The sequence below is a fragment of the Protopterus annectens genome, chromosome 5.part0 (assembly GCF_019279795.1).
Source record: "Protopterus annectens isolate FY-2018-M chromosome 5.part0, PAN1.0, whole genome shotgun sequence".
Taxonomy (NCBI): domain Eukaryota; kingdom Metazoa; phylum Chordata; order Ceratodontiformes; family Protopteridae; genus Protopterus; species Protopterus annectens.
The window spans coordinates 1,838,778,526-1,838,796,862 of record NC_056735.1 but is presented as its reverse complement, the minus strand read 5'-3'; the positions used below and the strand labels follow the sequence as shown (position 1 = coordinate 1,838,796,862).

Sequence of the window (18,337 nt, the reverse complement as noted above, 5' to 3'; positions counted from 1 at the left end):
CTATAAGTTATGATTATATCATGGTTTAGTATGCACCAAGCACTTCCCACATTACTTTACATTTTGCATTAATAAAGGCTTTGCCCACAGCACACAGGTTTCAGTGTACCACTTTGATGCCCACTTGGCATCCTATTCTAGGCACATGTTACAGTGTTAGTTGCACACGGTGTTTTCTAGGGGGTGTAGTGTGTAGATCACATACGGGGTTTTTGTCTCACCTGTGGTTAGGGTGCAGGGGGTTCTTTTCTTTTCGCAGGGAATTGTCTGCAGGCATTTGTCACTGCAGCTAAACTTCCATACTGCCATCTGTCCACATCCAGTTGTCTCACAGTGGGTTGTCGCACCGCCTAGGTGCCTGAACCCCAGTGTGCCACTCAACCAAAGCCCCTAAGGCAAAACAGCATGGCCAACACACAAGTTATAGGTGACTCGATAGTGAGGTACACTGATGTCCCACTCACTAGGTTGAATAAGGAGAAAGTAACAGTCAGCTGCCTGTCAGGCACCAGGATCCGCCACATTATGCATGCACTCAGTTCCCTCAAAAACAGGTACAAATATGACTCTTGTAATTGTACATGTGAGTGTGAATGACCTGAGACGTACCTCCCTGGACTACATGAAAAGAGACATGGATGAACTCTCGGATTATGTAGCCCAGGCAGGTATGACCCTAACCCTGAGCAGCATCCTACCATCACCCAGAATGATACCACAGTACAAGCGGAAAATGATTGATTTCAACAATTGGCTAAGTTTCTGATGTCATTCTAAGGAGATCCAGTATCTGTCTGTCTGGGATGACATGATTGACAGACCTCAATACGTAGCCAGAGATGGCCTGCATATGTCACCCCTGTGCTTCTGGATACTGGCCAAGGCTCTTGCCACCCCTATAGCGCCTTTTTAGGCGGTGTTCCAAAGACCAAATTACCACCGTAACAGCTATAAACAAATGCAATCTGAGCTATAAACAAATGCAATCTGAGGGTCTTGCAGCTCAACTCTAGAAGTCTAAATTGCAAAATGCACTTGATCGAAGCATTCCGTAAAATGGAGCACATTGACATTTGTGCCGTAACAGAGACCTGGTTCAAGGCAGCAGAAAGCACCCCTGCACTACCAGGCTATAACTCATTCCACACCTTTCGGCCCCAGAACTTGGACCAAAGCTCCAGAGGCGGTGGTGTTTCCATATTCATAAAGGATGCGCACACCTCCAGACAGGTAGCTCAGCGTAACGCATCTGAGATACTTCAGATGCAGCTAATATTGAATAAGGCAGCAATTCAGGTCGTAGCCTGCTATAGGTCCCCAACCATGTCCCAAAACTCACACTCCACGTTCCTAAGCACCCTGGAGAATATTAGGGTCCAACCTAACCCTCTCATACTGGGCGACTTCAACTATCCCTCCATGAACTGGGCAGACTACTCATGTACCAATACACTTGCCCAACGTTTTCGGGAATTCATTAATTCCAGTGCCCTGGACCAGCTCGTTCTTACCCTCACTTGAGGTAGCAACATCTTTGACCTGGTCATTGCTAACATGGGCAATTGTTGCTCTACACCAATAGTCAACTACTCCCTGGTTAGATACAACCACAAATTAATCATCTTGGAAATCCACCCCCCCGCAAAGGTAACCACCATGAAAAACGTCTCTAAAGCTAACTTTGGTCTCCTAAAAACAGAGGTGGCTAACTTTACGGCACCCATGCAAATGGAGAATAGTTGCACGACCGCCGAATCATACACCAATGTTCTGTACGAATAGGTACACAAATGTATGGATCTCGCCATACCCAATAGAACCAAGATGTTCTCCCCCCAAAAATGGAAGCCAATCTGGTGGTCCCCTACCATAAACAAACTCTACAGCAAAAGGAGGAAACTGATGCGGTATAAGGTGAAGTCCCAAGACTGTAAAAGCTCCCTTATCAGCCTCAACAAAAAGTTAAGATCCCTCATCAAATCCTCTAAAGCTAGCTATGAAAACAGAATTGCAACAGGTAGTAAAGGCAACCACAAGTCCTTCTATAGTTATGTAAAGAATCTCCACTGTAATACCCAGATTTGCTCTGAGCTACTGCACAATGGTACCTCCTATACAGAGCCAACAGATATTACCATTATACTGGCCGGTTTACTATCAAAATTTCGAACCGTACTCCGACTGTACTATTGTCGAACACGGAAGTTCGAAAACGGTAATATCGATGTCAAAAAAACAATCTAGGAGCAGGTTTTAACATGGGTCGAGGTAGGTGTTCATCCGAACTACAAACATCTCCCCTACCTCGACCCATGTTAAAACCCGTTCCTAGATTGTTTTTTGACATCGATATTAACGTTTTCGAACTTCCGTGTTTGACGATAGTACAGTCAACGGAGTATGGTTTGGAATTTTGATAGTAAACCTACTGGCTGACAGATTCATTGCCAACTTTACCCCCCAAAGGACCAGTCACAGTACCAGTAGAGTGCCAGGCACTCAGTATTACTGCTGCACAGGTTAAAACTGCACTGTCCAAGGTTAAGAATACAGCTTTTTATGGGACATGACAATATCCGTTGCTGTGTTCCACATGAACTACAGAGTGAACTAGCACCTCACCTGTGTGCCCTGTTCAATCACAGCCTCACATCAGATTTTTTTCCTACCGAATGGTGCACTGCTAAAGTCATCCCTCTCCACAAAGGAGGAGCGACTACAGACCCTGGGAACTATCGCCCCATTAGCCTGACGAGTCTGATATGGAAAGCAATGTTATGCATCATTGTGGACTTAGTAAACAAGGATATAGATCTCCAACCTCTGGATCCCACACAGTTTGGTTTTGTGAAGGGTAGATCATGCCTGCTCAACTTGGCCAATTTCTTTGAGTCAGTCACCAGAGCTGTGGATGAAGGCAAGGTGGTTCATACAGCCTACCTTGATCTGGCCAAGGCCTTTGATACCGTTCCCCACTCAGGAATCATAGAAAAACTCACTAAGCTAGGCATCAACCTCTATGTCACTAGGTGGATTGGAAACTGGCTCATAGAACCCACAGTGTGAAAGTATCTGACTCCAACTGCTGACCAGTCACGAATGGAGTCCCACAGTGATCGATCCTGGATCCTCTTCTGTTTGGTATCTACTTATTTGCAGTCCAGACCAACTCAATGGGACTCTGGCTGACAAAGTTCACAGACGATTGCAAGTTGAGAGCTGTTATTAACACCCCAAGTGGTGTTGACATCATACAGAAAGGCCTCACTGGGACCAACGACTGGTATCAGAACCATGGCCTTAAGCTAAGTCCCAAAAAATGTCATCATCCACTTTGGGAAAAACCCGGTTCCCATGAATTACCACACCGATGGTAGTCCACTGAACACAGAAGACGTTATAAGAGATCTGGGAACGCAGGTTGACAGCAACCTCTTTTGACCACCATATTGCCACTGTGGTCAGAAAGTCCTTCTGTGTAGCACATCTCATTACTAAGGGTTTTGCATAAAGGAAGAAAGAGGTCTTTGTCTCCCTCTACTCTTCCCTCTTTAGGCCAGTCATTCAGTACAATGCCCCATTTGGCATGTCCCTCACTAAACACCTGCAACAACTGGAGAGGCTGCAAATGTACCTCACAGAGAGGATCGTAGGCCTTAAACATTTGTCCTATATTGACAGACTCAAAAAAAACTCCAACTATTGTCTGTCTCATAGCACCTACACTGAGGCGATCTCTGCTCAACTTACAAAGCCATGTCTGACCCAGCTCTGTTAGAAATGCTACATCTAAAGAAATCCCAATCCATCTGCACCACACATTCCAGAGACCTCAAACTCATTACCACAATCACAAGAACATGCTGGAGGGACAGGTTCATAACCCAGAGACTGCCCATGCTATGGAATAGACTCCCCATACATGTCAAGCAAAGCACCTCACTGGCCCTCTTCAAGAGATATCTTGATGAGTGGATTGGAAATAGAAAATTCACCCCAGGATCACTCCAGTGGATTTACTCGACAGAGGCACTGGGAACTAAGGTCGGGTGGCATGATGCCAGGGTAATCCTATGGGCTAGGCTTGTAAAGGCTCCAGGGGCACACTTATGAACCAATGTATATACATATCTATATAGCTATATATATATATATATATATATATATATATATATATATATATATATATATATATATATATATATATATATATATATATATATATATATATATATATATAAAATGTGTGTGTGTATACCTATATTTATCTATATCTATATATATCTATATATATATATATATATCTCTATATCTATATCTATATATATATATATATATATATATATATATATATATATATATATATATATCTATATCTATATCTATATCTATATCTATATCTATATATATATATATATATATATATATATATATATATATATATATATATATATATCTATATAAAATCTATGGTTTCACTTTATAATCTCAAAATGCTGAAATCTCGAATTTCAGCATTTCGAAACTATAAAGCCGAATTTCAAAATGTGTAAAGTGTATAATCGAATTTGCGGTTATGGCATTACGTTACGTGCGGTGTTTATGTTGGATGCAGTTTGATGTGGTGTATGGGTAAGTGACTTTTTTAAGGGTACGTCTCGGGTCATTCACACCAAAATGGACGATGACAGAGTCATATTTGTACTTGCTGTGGAGTGACCTGAGTGCATGCATTATGTGGCGGGTCCTGGCACCTGACAGGCAGTTGACAGTGACTTTCTCCTTGTTTAGCCTGGTGAGTGGAACATCAGTGTACCTGACTATAGAGTCACCTATGACTAGAGTGTTAGGTACGTTGTTATGCATTATGGGCTGTGGTTGAGTGGCACACTGAGTTTGTGGCTATGTGTCATTTGGGTTGTGTTGGGGGGTGGGGGTTGCTTGCGTTTCTGCTTTGGAGGTCCATGTTGCTTGGGTAATGTGATGAGTGTGGTGTGCTGCAAGTGTTTGCCTACTCCTCTTGACTGTCTAGTCCAGTCTTGGGTGAGAGCTTTGCTTCCAGTTTGATTATATAAGTGCATCTCTCACAGGTTGTAGTGTTGGGTGATAGGAGGAGAGGGTTGTCTGTGTACATGAGGCAATTGCTGCATTGCCCCAAGATGCCCAGATTCATCAGGTAGACAGGAGAAAACACCGGGAGCTGACCCTTAGACATGCCCAGATAGGTGCTTATTAAGTAATAAAAACAGTTTTTTTTCTAGACAAGTGAGGAAAGTTGAGTGCTGTAGTAAATTATAGCTTATTTAGTGCTTACAATGAGTTCTGAACAAGTGCTGAGCTCAAAGAAACAGATTTGAGTGCTGAAACTGGAAAACTGAATAGTTCTAAGAAACAAAATTAAGCTAGAAGGCTTCCCCCCAACACAGAAAGGCTTGGGGGCTCAGAAGCCCACAAACAGTACTGGACACAACAAATCTGTATCCAGACTAGACAACCCACAGGAAAGGCAGGAAACAAGCTCAGAACTTTTTTTTTTGTAAAGTGGAAAGGGGAAAGGAGGAGCAGAAGCTAACTGGGTTGGCCTTCTCAAATGTTCTCCCTGGAATAGGTAGAATGAGGTAATGACACTAGACTGGGAGGAGTGTCCCAGATCAAATTTACAATAGGGGTGGGCAACTGCAAAGCCACCAAGTATAAAAACAAGATACCAAGAAGGTGGGAGGGTAGGAAACAAAAATCAGAAAAAACAAACCCAACCAGATGCTTAACAATTGTAGAAAATTCTACTTAATACCTCACACACAGTGAGTAAAATAAAAGTGCTATAAATAAGTCAGAAATAAGCAAAAAACAGGATACTTAATGTTATATATCTCAGATTCTTTAGCTCAGAGGCCTTCCTCCAACTTCCTCCGATTAGCTCAGTGTGTGTGTATGTATGTATGTGTGTGTATGTATATATATATATATATATATATATATATATATATATATATATATATATATATATATACATACATGGTTTCACTTCATAATCTTAAAATGCTGAAATCTCGAATTTCAGCATTGAGACCATAAACCTAAAACTGTACAAAACCGAAACTTCACAAACCCGAAACCATAAACCCGAACACACAGCATACACCACACCACACACAAACCACAACACCCACACCACAAAACAAATGCACACAAAAAAACAAAACACTTAACATGCAAATACCTACACTACACAAAAGCAGGGGGGCAACCCCCCTGTGCCCCCAACGCCCCCCTACTTATTCAGACTAACTTTGAGATCGCACAAACAGTAACAGACAGACCACTCACCCTCAGACATTCCACAGTCCCTCGCGCGCGCACACACACACACACACCACCAACACATCCAACAATTACACACTCCTGCATTAACCTACCTACTTTAACCCACACATACAACTTAAAAACAGTCTAACACACACTCAAACTCCCACCCAAAACCCTTAAAGTACCTTCCTGGACTACATGAAAAGAGACATGGAGGAGCTTTCTGATCTTGTATCCCATGCAGGTATGACTCTAGCCCTAAGTAGTATCTTGCCATCACCCAGAATGATACCACAGTATAAGGACAAAATGACTGACTTCAACAATTGGCTAAGCTTCTGGTGTCATTCTAAGGGCATCCAGTATCTGTCCGTCTGGGATGACATGATCGACAAACCAGGATGCTTTGCCAGAGATGGCCTGCTCCTGTCGCCCTTGGGATTCCGGATACTGGATAAGGCTTTTGCCACCCCTGTAGTGCCTTTTTTAGGCAAGATTCAAATGACAAATTCACCACCTTAACAGGTGCAAGCAAGCAAAATCTGAGGGTAATGCCACTCACTGCTAGAAGTCTAAACTTCAAAATGCACTCACTCAAGGCACTCCTTAAAATGGAGAACATCGAGATCTGTGCAGTGAGAGAGACCTGGTTCAAGGCTCCAGAGAGCACCCCTGCATTACCAGGCTATAATTCATACCACACCTTTCGGCCACCTAACTTGGACCGAAGCACTAAAGGTGGAGGCGTGTCCATATTCATTAAGGATATCCACACCTCTAAGCTAGTTGCTCAGCATAATGCATCTGAGATTATCCAAGTGCAACTAACTCTGGGCAAGACCGCAATGCAAATTGTAGCTTGCTACAGATCCCCCACCATGCCCCAGGATTCCCACTCCTCATTTCTTGATACACTGGAAAATATTAGGGTGCAACCTAACACCCTAATAATGGGTAATTTCAACTACCCCACCATTAACTGGGAAAACTACTCATGTACCAACTGTTGTGCTCAGTGTTTTCTGGAATTCATAAATTCCAGTGCCTTGTATCAACTTATCCACACCCCCACCAGGGGCAGCAGTATCATAGACCTGGTCATTACCAACATGGACAACCGGTGTTCCACACCAGAGGTCAACTCCTCGTTGGTCAGATCCGACCACAAGGAAATCACCCTAGACATCCACATCCCAGCCCCACCCCCCATTAGGGAAACCACCGTAAAACATTTCTCCAAAGCCAACTAAACGCTTCTTAAGACAGAAGTGACAAACTTCACAACACCCATGCTGATGGACAATAGAGATACGACTGCTGAATCTTATACAATTGCACTTTATAAGCACTTACACGAGTGCATGGATCGGGCTATCCCTAACAGAACCAAGATGCTATCCTCCAAAAAAAGGAAGCCAATCTGGTGGTCCCCTGCTATAAAGAAACTCTACAACAGAAGAAAGTGCAAGTGCCGGTCAGCCGACTCCTGAAATTTTCATTTTCAAGTTTCAGAACCAATGTCTTCAACTAAAAGCTAAGTATCCCATTGGGGAAACTTTTTCTTGCTCCTTTCCGATGTCAGTAAAAGTTAATAATTGTATTACTTGTGGGAAGCAAATGCCTCATAAGGATTTTCATTTGTACTGTATTCCTTGCCTAGGCCTGACCATGACGTACCTTGCTGTCGGTTTTGTGCTTTATTTAATCAGCGCACTATCCGTCGTCGGTACATTTTTGCTTCAAAAAATTTCAGTTCTCGGTTTAATTATCCATAAATAACGTTGGTTAGCCATCTGACTACCAGAATACCGAAAAAAATGCAAAGAAAAAAACAGAGACAGGCTGTTGAGGTCCAAAACTGCCGACGACGCTTCTCCTATGCCAGCCGCCAGTTTGCTGGTACTCAGTGAGGCACTTTTGCAGCCCCTGATACCCGCTACTTCTAATTCGCAGGCCTCTACTGAGACCCATTCAGAGTCCGGTATGCCGCGAGATACTTCACATATGGAACCCGCGGATGTCTCTACCTTGGATGGGTCCGGAGCCGCTGAGCAGGCACCAGCTTCTGATTGTGTATTCAGGCCTACAGACTTCTATTAAACCAACTCCAACTTCAGTGCTAAGGCCTAAATCTCGATCTGTGTCTAAAAACAGACGCCCAGGCCACATGTTTAGGCCCCTATACCTAAAAAACAAATGATCAAAATGGCTGAAGATTTAAATACTCTAATCAGGGGTAGTCAACCCGCCCCCCCAAGAGGCCTAGGATTGAATGTGACTATGAATCTTCTGAGCAGGACTCTGTTTCTTCTGACTTTTCTACTGATCTGGATTTGTCCATACTTACTTATGAGGACTGAGATGCAGAGGATTCCATTCCCTCTGCCTCTCTGCCTGAGGATTTCTCTTTTGGGGAAACTTTACATAGCTTAAGGGAGCATTTCCACTGGGAAAGTCAGGATTTCTCTGAATCCAAAAAGAGGCTTAGGGATTTTCTTCTTTTAACTCAGCATAGGCCTTTGGCTATACCTCCTGTACTAGATATTGTTGATGTGTTTTCGGAATCCAGTATGGCCTCTGATTCCTTACCTCCAGCCCCTAGCAAAACAGACCAGTACTACAGGGTTCCCGAGTCCCACAAATTTCTTTTTAAAAATCCTGTTGCGGACCCTTAAACCATTTCTCAGGGGCCCAAGGGCATTAAGGCTTCTACTGCAAAAAATCCTACCCCTTCTGATAGAGACAACAGGGCGCTGGATAGATGGGGTAAAGAAGGTTTATACTTCTGCAACCTTAGCAATCAGGGCTTTAAACTGTCAATTTCATATGCTAAAATATCAATAGCATATCATGTGACTGCTTGAACAGAAAATTATGTTGATTTCTGACTGTGTGGAGAATAAAGATTTGCAGGATTTATTGCATTCAACTGAACGCGGTGGTGGTGCTGCGGTAGCGTTGTCGCCTCACAGTAAGACGCTGTCTGGTTCGATTCTCAGCTAGAGCATCTTCTGTGTGGAGACATGCGTGAATGGGCGTACCTTCGTTGAAGGTTGTGTGTCAGGCCTGGCAAGCCGGTACGTAAATATCAACTGCCAATCATTAGCGGACCAGAGTTCCGCTGTGGCGACCCTAACCGGGAAAAGCCGAAAGACACAAACAATTGCATTCAGCTGAATAAATTGGCAAACATACTTTGCAATGTGGTTTTGATTCTTTAGAGGCCTCTTGTAGGGCTGCTGTTACTGGGTTTGTACTTAGAAGCCATGCTTGGCTTAAGGAGCAATCTCTGCTTGATCATGTTAAAGCAAAACTTTTGGATGCTCATTTACATCAGGACTGCCTATTTGGCAGTAAGGGTGAAGAAGTTCTAAAAAAGATGGAAGATGAAGCTAAATCTATGCAAACTGTGAAAGATTTCTTAGAAATTCAACCCCCTAGATTTAGTAGGCATTGGTCTACTAAGAACTGGTCCTTTCCAGCTCCTTCCAGAGCCACTACGGTCAAACTCAGACATTCCAAAAGCACCAGGTTTCAGTCCCAAGGGACTTTCAAAACTAAGCAATGAGGTGCTTCCACTTCCAAATCTGGAAGCAACAAGGCACCACCCTATGGCAAACAGTCTTAATGACTTCCCTTTGAAATTACCAAGCACTTATCTCTTAGCCACCCCTTTGGGGGGAAAACTGGCTCTTCATTCAAAAAGCTGGCAACTTATAACCCAGGACAAATGGGTTTTAAATATAGTGTCCCAGAGATACAGATTTAATTTCCACACGCTGCCAACTCCAAACGGATGGCCAAACCTGCCCCCAAATCAGTGGGCAGAGGCTCAGAAACAAGTACTTTCCCCTCCTAAACATGGGGGCTATTCAGCTAGTACCAGAAGAGGAAAAGGGACAAGGTTTTTATTCCAGAGTTTTCCTGGTACCCAGAAAAGACAAATCATGGTGTCCAATTCTGGACCTGTCTACTCTAAACACCTTCCTGGACATTCCAAAATTCAAATTGCTGACTCTTCACCAGTTACTTCCTATGCTAGGCAAGGATGCGTGGTTGGCAACTCTCAACTTAAGAGGCTTACCTGCATATCCCAATCAGGGAATCTTGCAGAAGATTCCTACGCTTCAAAGCAGGCTGCATGCATTATCAGTTCTCTGCACTGCCCTTTGGCTTGTCTACTGCGCCCAGGGTATTCACAAAGTGCCTGGCTCCAGTAATTGCATTTTGCAGGCAAAGAAATATTCAAATATATCCTTACCTGGATAATTGTCGAATTCAGGCAGAAAACCAGGCCATTCTTCTAAAACATCTGGCATTTGTAAAAAGAGTTCTAACCCGTTTAGGGTACACCATAAACGAAAAGAAAACTCAACTGGTACCCTCTCAAAAGATTACATTCCTGGGTGCAAGCTTGAATACGACTGCCCAGATGGCTTACCTTATGCCAGAAAAGCAAATTCATTTGGTGACTTACTTCAAACAGGTGGCCACAAAAACCATGCTATCTGCAAGGCAAATACTGCAAGCCTTGGGGTTCATGGCCTCCTGCATTCTTCTAATTCCATATGCAAGACTGCATATGAGGAAACTTCAGTGGTACTTAAAAAGTTTATGGAGTCAACATTGTCACAGCCTGAAAACAATGATTCCTATCATACCTTGCCTGCGCCTAGAGTTCCTATGGTGGACAGAGGCCTGCCACTAAAACAAGGGACTGCCATTCACACCACCCCCTGCTACCTAAACCCTAACTACAGATGCATCAGACTATGCATGGGGAGTTCATCTGGCAGGGAAGTGCATTCAGGGCAAATGGAGCCCAAAGCAAATGCACCTTCATATTAATCAAAAAGAAATACTAGCTGTACAGAATGCACTGACAGCCTTCAAGGACTACCTTCATCCAGGACAGTTACTGATAAAGATGGACAACACCACTGTTATGTGGTACATAAACAAGCAGGGGAGGTACACATTCCTACCTCGTCTGCAGACTAGCCATGGCATTGTGGAACATGGCCTTGAGCTACCAAGTACAACTACAAGCTCAATTCCTGCCAGGAAAGCAGAATGTTCTGGCAGACGAACTAAGCAGAAATCTCATAGACCCTCACGAGTGGAAACTGGAACCACAGATTTTCAGCATGTTGATACGCAAATGGGGGAGCCCAGACATAGATTTTTTTGCCTCACCCCAGAACTACCAGTTGGACAAATTTTGCACAAGAACTCATCACAAAAAAGCCTGGAAAGTGGATGCCCTGTCCTTCAGCTGGAAAAACTTATCAGTCCATGCCATTCCCCCTCTGCCTTTGCTCTCAAAAGTTCTACTAAAAGTCAAACAGGACAAACCAATAATGATTTTGATTGCTCCGGACTGGCCTCGCCAACACTGGTACCCACTCCTGCACAGTGTGTCATACATTTCTCCATGGCACCTGCCTCAGACACCTTCCTTATTGTCCCAGCAGGAGGACAAAATTCTGCACCCTCTTTTCCAAACATTGAATCTTGCACCTTGGCTAATCATTTAAATTCCCCCTTAGCATCCCTCAGCAAACCTGTGATGGATGTCATTTTGGAGGCGAGAAGACCTAGTACTCGAAAATCTTAGGCCGACAAATGGAGAAGATTCTGTGCCTGGAATCAATCTCAAGGGATGAGCACAGGCAGTGCCCAATTTACCTCAGATTTTGCAATACTTAACTGAGATGCTTCACAAGGGCCTGTCTTTTTCTTCCATACAAATCCATGCCTCAGCCATTTCAGCTCATTATAACACAGACCTCCCTCCCTTCTCTCATCCTTTTCTAAAGCAGCATCTCAGAGGGGCCAAAAACTTGAGACTACCCAGGAGAGCTCCAACCCCTGCCTGGGACCTTAACTTTGTATTGGAGAAACTCACTCTACCTCCTTTCGAGCCAGCTGCAACTGCAGACTTAAAATTTCTTTCCAGGAAAACATCCTTCCTTTTAGCAATCACTTCAGCTAGAAGGATATCTGAATTGCAGGCCCTTATGGCAGTGGAACCTTTCATCATCTTTCATGTGGACAGGGTGTCACTCAGGACCAATCCATCATTCATGCCCAAGGTGGTATCCACTGTGGCTCTTAATCAGTCTATTTATTTGCCAACTTTCTTTCCCAATCCACAGAACAAGGGAGAGCGGATTCTGCATTCATTGGATGTACACAGACAACTTAGATTCTACTTGGACAGGACTAAATCTCAAAGAAAATCTGAACAACTGCTGATAGCATTTGCTGCAGGGGCAGAGGGGAAGGCTATTTCAAAGCAGACTATTTCTAAATGGATAAGCCATTGTATTAATTTCTCGTATAAGCACCATGGAAAACCTATCTCCCGGGGGATCAGATCTCATTCCACCAGGGCTGTATCTACTTCAGCAGACTTTCTCAGAGGTGTTCCTACCAGGGATATTCTAGAAGCTGCTACCTGGAGTTCAGTTCATACTTTCATCAAGCATTATCACTTACCAATATTCTCTAAATCCAGAGCTGACTTTGCCACTGCTGTTTTGCAGGGCCTTATAGCTGTTCCTAATGCTATATAAATCCATCCTCCCAACCTTAGCTTTGGAAATCTACCCAAATGTAATGACTGCACAGTAAAACACGAACATAGTACAGTTGTGCACACTTACCATAAATGTAGATGTTCGAGTGTATTCACTGTTGCAGTCCTGGTTACCCACCCTCCAGCCCCGTATTTGCTTTTGTTTGGAGGTATATTTTTGTGTTTCTAATTTATATATATATATATATATATATATATATATATATATATATATATATATATATATATATTTTGCTCCCCATTTGGGGGGCACCTGACATCTGGGGCAAGAAAAACTGATGTAATGGTGTCAGCTGCATGTTTTATACCCCTGACGACCTGATGTCATTGGAAGAAGGGACAGCAACCGACGCAGGACCCAAGACTTTGTTAATCAGGCCGACTGAGTGCAACTTGCCAGCAGATTACCCAAATGTAATGACTGCCAACAGTGAATACACTCTAACATCTGCATATATGGTAAGTGTACACAACTCTACTTTCTTACTCATGGCTAAATCTTCATGCAAAGATGTTAGTACTTTAGCCAAAAGTTAGGTACTGCATCTGAGCCTGCGGTTTTCCAGTTAGAAGCTTTTCTTTTTTATTTCAATCTCTTTGGCTGTTACTTCATACCATGTCATATCTTGTACCTTTAAACTTCTTGTTCGTTCTTTAACTTCTTCTATCCATTTAGCATCTTTGTTATGTTCCACAGGATCTTCATAGATATTTCTCCAAAATGTATCTATTTCTTTTTTTTTTTTGCAGTCTTTCAATTAGTTTTACCTTGTTTCCCAATTTTCTATAAAACCTTTTTGGGTCATCAGTAAATTGCTTATTTTGTACTTTTCCTTTATATTTATCTTCTAAGTCTTTCTGCTTGTGCTGAAATGTTTAGTTTGATATTTGTGATAGTGTGTGATAGGTCCTGGTCTGCTCTCATACTGCACAATGCTTTTATCCCATCCATCTTTCTTTGTATTTTTGTTAATCTGTTCCTTCATCCATAGTCTTCTAACAGTAACACTTGTCTTAACTGCTTTATAGTTTTCTCTATTCGATATTTCCAGGATTGTATTCGATTTCTCCCTTTTTCTCTCCCTTACTACCCTGTGTTCTTGTGGTAGAACTTTATCAGTTATTAATTTAGCTACATAGTAATAGATCCTGTTTACTTCTGTTATATCGCATGGATCTCTATGTGTGGACAGTCCTAATTATTGTGTTCATTTGTTTTATCAAACTTCTGACATTTTGTGTTTTATTGACCTTCTGCAGTCTATTTCTTTCATTGATCTTAATATGTCGATGTATCTCTGTTAAATCAAGCAACTCTTCTCTTAACACGTTTTCTTCTAAACTGAGGGCACATTTTTTGTTTTCCATTTCCTGCGGGCATTTTATAGAAAGTTCTATTGTATCTTCCTGTGGCATAGTCTCTTCAATTTCATCCTGTGTCATCCATTGCTCTGTCATATGATAACTCACTGGCCTATCACTCATCTTTTGCCTATGTGCAAATGTAGATGTTACTGTGGACTGTGAGGTTTCAGTTGCTTCTATGCTTCTAAAAGCGTATAGAAAATCTTCTGGTGTCTTACCCTTGTTACAGTGCTTAGGGTAGTAGACATTCAGATTTGGTCCATATTGTTGAGGGCCAGTTCATTGACAGGACAGCTTATCAAGCTTGCTTCCTATGAAGTGGTGCATCCCAGAGTTTTGGAGGATGTCTGTTACTCCTATCTCCATGTGTGGGGCTTCACCCTCACACCTCCAAAACTTAAATATACTAATTGCAGAATCACATTGCTTCTGGGAATGGGAGCAGCTTCATTGAGTTGTCTCTCAATAAAATGGACCATATCCTCTCTCAATCTCTGTATGCACCTTTCCTTCCTGCTGCCAGACTTTTCGTAGGTCTTGATGATGATTGCTTCACTAGAGAAGTGGGGAGCTCACCTCCACGCATGGCAAGTGTACCATCCCCAAGAAGAGCTTCCAGTAAACCAGCTTGTATCTACAGGCAGTGCTTCTTACCATGAAGGATTTGCTCTAGATGAGAGATCTGGAACTAAAAGTGCCTTTTTATTTGGTCTGATAACTAGACAGTTGCGGTCTGCCTGACCAAGCTGAGCAGCATATGCTCATAGCTGTTTGGATTGTCAGCGTAGGTCTGGCAGTGGGCTGTAGGCAAGATATCACCTTTATAGCCTTTAACATTTCATGAGAGGTGATTGTGCTGGCAGATTCATGAATTGTTCCTGCCAAGCTCTCCTGGAGCTGGAATTCTAGAATCTTTTCTTTTTAGAGTTTTCCAGCAGTGGGGCACTGCTGAGATTGACCTGTTTGCACATGGCAGACTGTGGTCTTGCCCGTCTTATGCTTAGGCAGCAGGATATGACCGAGTTGATGATGGACCTATTCTCCCTGTTGTGGTAGGGGGGATTTCTACAGGATACATTCCCACCATTTAGTACAATTTTATTTGCTATTTCCAAAGTTCAGAGAAGGATCATACATCATCCTCAATGCCCATTGGTGGGTAAGACGTTTGTGGTTTCATCCCTCAGGTCCCTAGCAGTGTAGAAATTCTTCCTGGTACAGGCCATGGGAATATCTTAAATTTGGTTAAGAGGTGGCTCCACCTCATGGCATGGATTCTGACTTTGATCCTTTGATCCTGTCATATCTGCTGAAGATTTTGAAGGTTGTTAAATTAGAAAACCTCCTGATCATCAGATATTTTTTAAGTGGAAGAGTTTCTCTGTATAGGTAGAACAGTGTGCTATGCTGTCCCATTTAGTTAGAATGTAGACCTACCTCAAACAGTTCAGTGATTTGGGTGTTGGTTATTCCATGGTCAGTGTGCATATCTTTGGCATTTCTGCTCACTGGGAGCTGGTAGTGGATGGAGCTGTGCCTCAAAACTGGATAGTTAAGTAGCTTCTTAAAGGAGTTTGGCATCTGTGTCTTTTTCTTGAGACTTGAATTGCAGGATTGACACGTCCACCATTCAAGTATGTGGACTTAGCATCTATGAAACATATCTTTTAGAATATGATTTTCTTGTTGGCCATCATCTCTGCTCACAGGATCTCTGAGCTTCAGACTCTTACTTGTTGGGGAACTTGTCTGATCTTGTTTGAAGATTGTGCATCTGTTAATACTATTCCACACATTCTTGTAAAAGTGGTCTCTTAACTATACTTAAACAGTTCATTCATCCCTGTTCTCTTACGGGAGTAGAAACCAGGAGAAGAGGAGCTCTTTACACCCTGGAGATTTTTCTTGTAGTGGCTGCATGAATTCTAGCTGTGGTATTAGCAGCTGTTGTGGTGTTAACAATGATAACAGTTTTCTGAAGAAGGTGAACATTTATTAAAAGAAGTTTTAAGATGCATGCTAAAATTTTAGTTTTCCACTGCACATTTGAAATGTTATGTTTGCTGTTCAGTGGGATGCTGTATAAGTTAATTGTTTCCTGACATCTGTTGGAAAAACAAATCTGAATGGTGCAGTTGTCTTTTAATATGTATTGCAGATGATTTGTGTATTATTTTTTACTCCACTCCATTTTATTCTTAACTAGGAAGGGCTTGTATGGTGGAAAACGGCTAAATATATTTCCCCTAACAGATACAGGCACAGCAAAACCACCACAAACAGGTGAGCACAGGACTGTTTTTTAATACTTATATAGTAATAGTGTTATAAAATGTAATATAATAGATTTAACAAAGTACATTATGCTCTGTTAAAATAGCATATCATAATAAGCTGTAAGTTTAGATGAAAAAACTGTACATGTCAGTACTTTAAGATCATTTTGCTTTAGTGTGTATGGGCTTTCACATGTAGAACATTTTGGCACAATGAAGCCAAAGTGTGACATTGTTAACTGTTTATGTTGTCAATGTGTACCAACCAAGAGGGCAAAAAATAGATAATGAATGGGTCCAGAATATGACCATTAAAGTTTTGGCATATCTAGGGAAATAGATTAAAGTTCTTACTGTAAATATTAATGTGTGTAGAAGATTAAAGTCCTTTTTGATTGCTCACCATTAAGAGTTTTGCAGTTTTGTGCTTTCATCTATTGTTGGAAAGTATTGAAAATACCATTTTATGCTTTCTATTCTGAATGTGTTTATCTGTTCGCAGACTTAGTCATACAGGGTAGATGTTAATTTTTGACTTTTTTGGGCCTGTATTGGCATACAACACCAAAGTTAGAAATGTTAGGACATCTCCCCAAAACTATATATGCTGACCCATAGAAAATCCAGCAGCACAACCAGGTATAAAACAGAGCAGAGCCCAGAAATCCGTATATACCAGTATGCTGAAAAAAGAATACACAAATACTTTTGAATATGCCTGGGTGTCACATTCAGTATCGTGCGCTTAGCCCAAGCTTTTTCCATAAGTCCTAAGCATTCTTGACCTTGTCTGTTAATGTACAGTTTACCTTGTCTGTTAATGTACAGTTTACCACTGCCTCTTTCACTGTATTTCAAAGTTCTAGTCTGTGAAATTTAAATATTTCTTTCACTCAGTTTTAAGTTGTCCGCCTTCCCAGTAGGCATCCATGTTCCCTTCCTCTGTCTTTTCTCTTCACTTATGCTTTTCAGTGGATATCCCCCTTTTAATGCTTTGTAGCAATACTGATCCTATTTTACATACCTGCAAATACTTGGTATAAGGGTAATTATTGCAGAGTTCTCATAGCATGAGTGAAATTAGCTGCACATGAATATCAGTCTTCCAACCATATCTGTAGAACGTAGAAGGTTGCATCACATGCCATGGCCATCTGTAGGAAGTCAGCAGTAATGCAGAACATAAATTCGTGCCATCTCCATTTCATTTTTGGCTTTTAAATTAATGATCATCTGTATCAATTCTCCCATCACTGTTTTTTTGGTTGATGTGAGAAAACTACTAGTACCCTTCTTTGCTTTTTTCGATGTTATCTGGTTAAGAATATGGGTTGTTGTTATCCGATTTGAGCATGTTGGATGTTTCATTGTAAGCTAGATTGATTTTTCTGAATATTTGTTGTGTCTAGTGATGGCCTTGGAAAAGTTCACAATAAATGTCTTGCTTGATCTCCCCTAAGAACTACTATTTGCAGCATCAGTTTTTTTTCTATGAGAAGATCATGGTATTGAGAGTTGTGGCCATTGTAAGAATTTCAGCAATTCAATTTTGCTAAGGTGTGCTTGGAAATTTGGGGATGTTCATCGTGCATACAGCTGCAGTCATAACAGATGGGTTATCCTGCTGTCAGGCGGGTCCTCGGTCGGCCGAATTCCAAAGTCTAGGTCCGGCGTTGGTTGTCGTCGCTTCCTCCCTGACGTCAGTGCGGCAGGGGGTATAAAAGAGCCAGCCAACGCCATCTTCTTCAGTCTTTCTTGCCACGCGGTGCTCGAAGCAGAAGCAGTT

At 42.0% G+C, this 18,337-nt stretch overlaps 1 protein-coding gene across 1 annotated transcript in view; it reads left to right on the top strand.

Moving 5' to 3' along the window:
- The window catches only part of MRPS31 (mitochondrial ribosomal protein S31), a 621,425-nt gene that overhangs the window by 300,709 nt on the left and 302,379 nt on the right, over nucleotides 1–18,337 (top strand). The window contains exon 5 of the mRNA XM_044072042.1: nucleotides 16,482–16,558. Coding sequence (XP_043927977.1) covers nucleotides 16,482–16,558 — 77 coding nt within the window. The remainder of the gene's footprint in view (nucleotides 1–16,481; nucleotides 16,559–18,337) is intronic.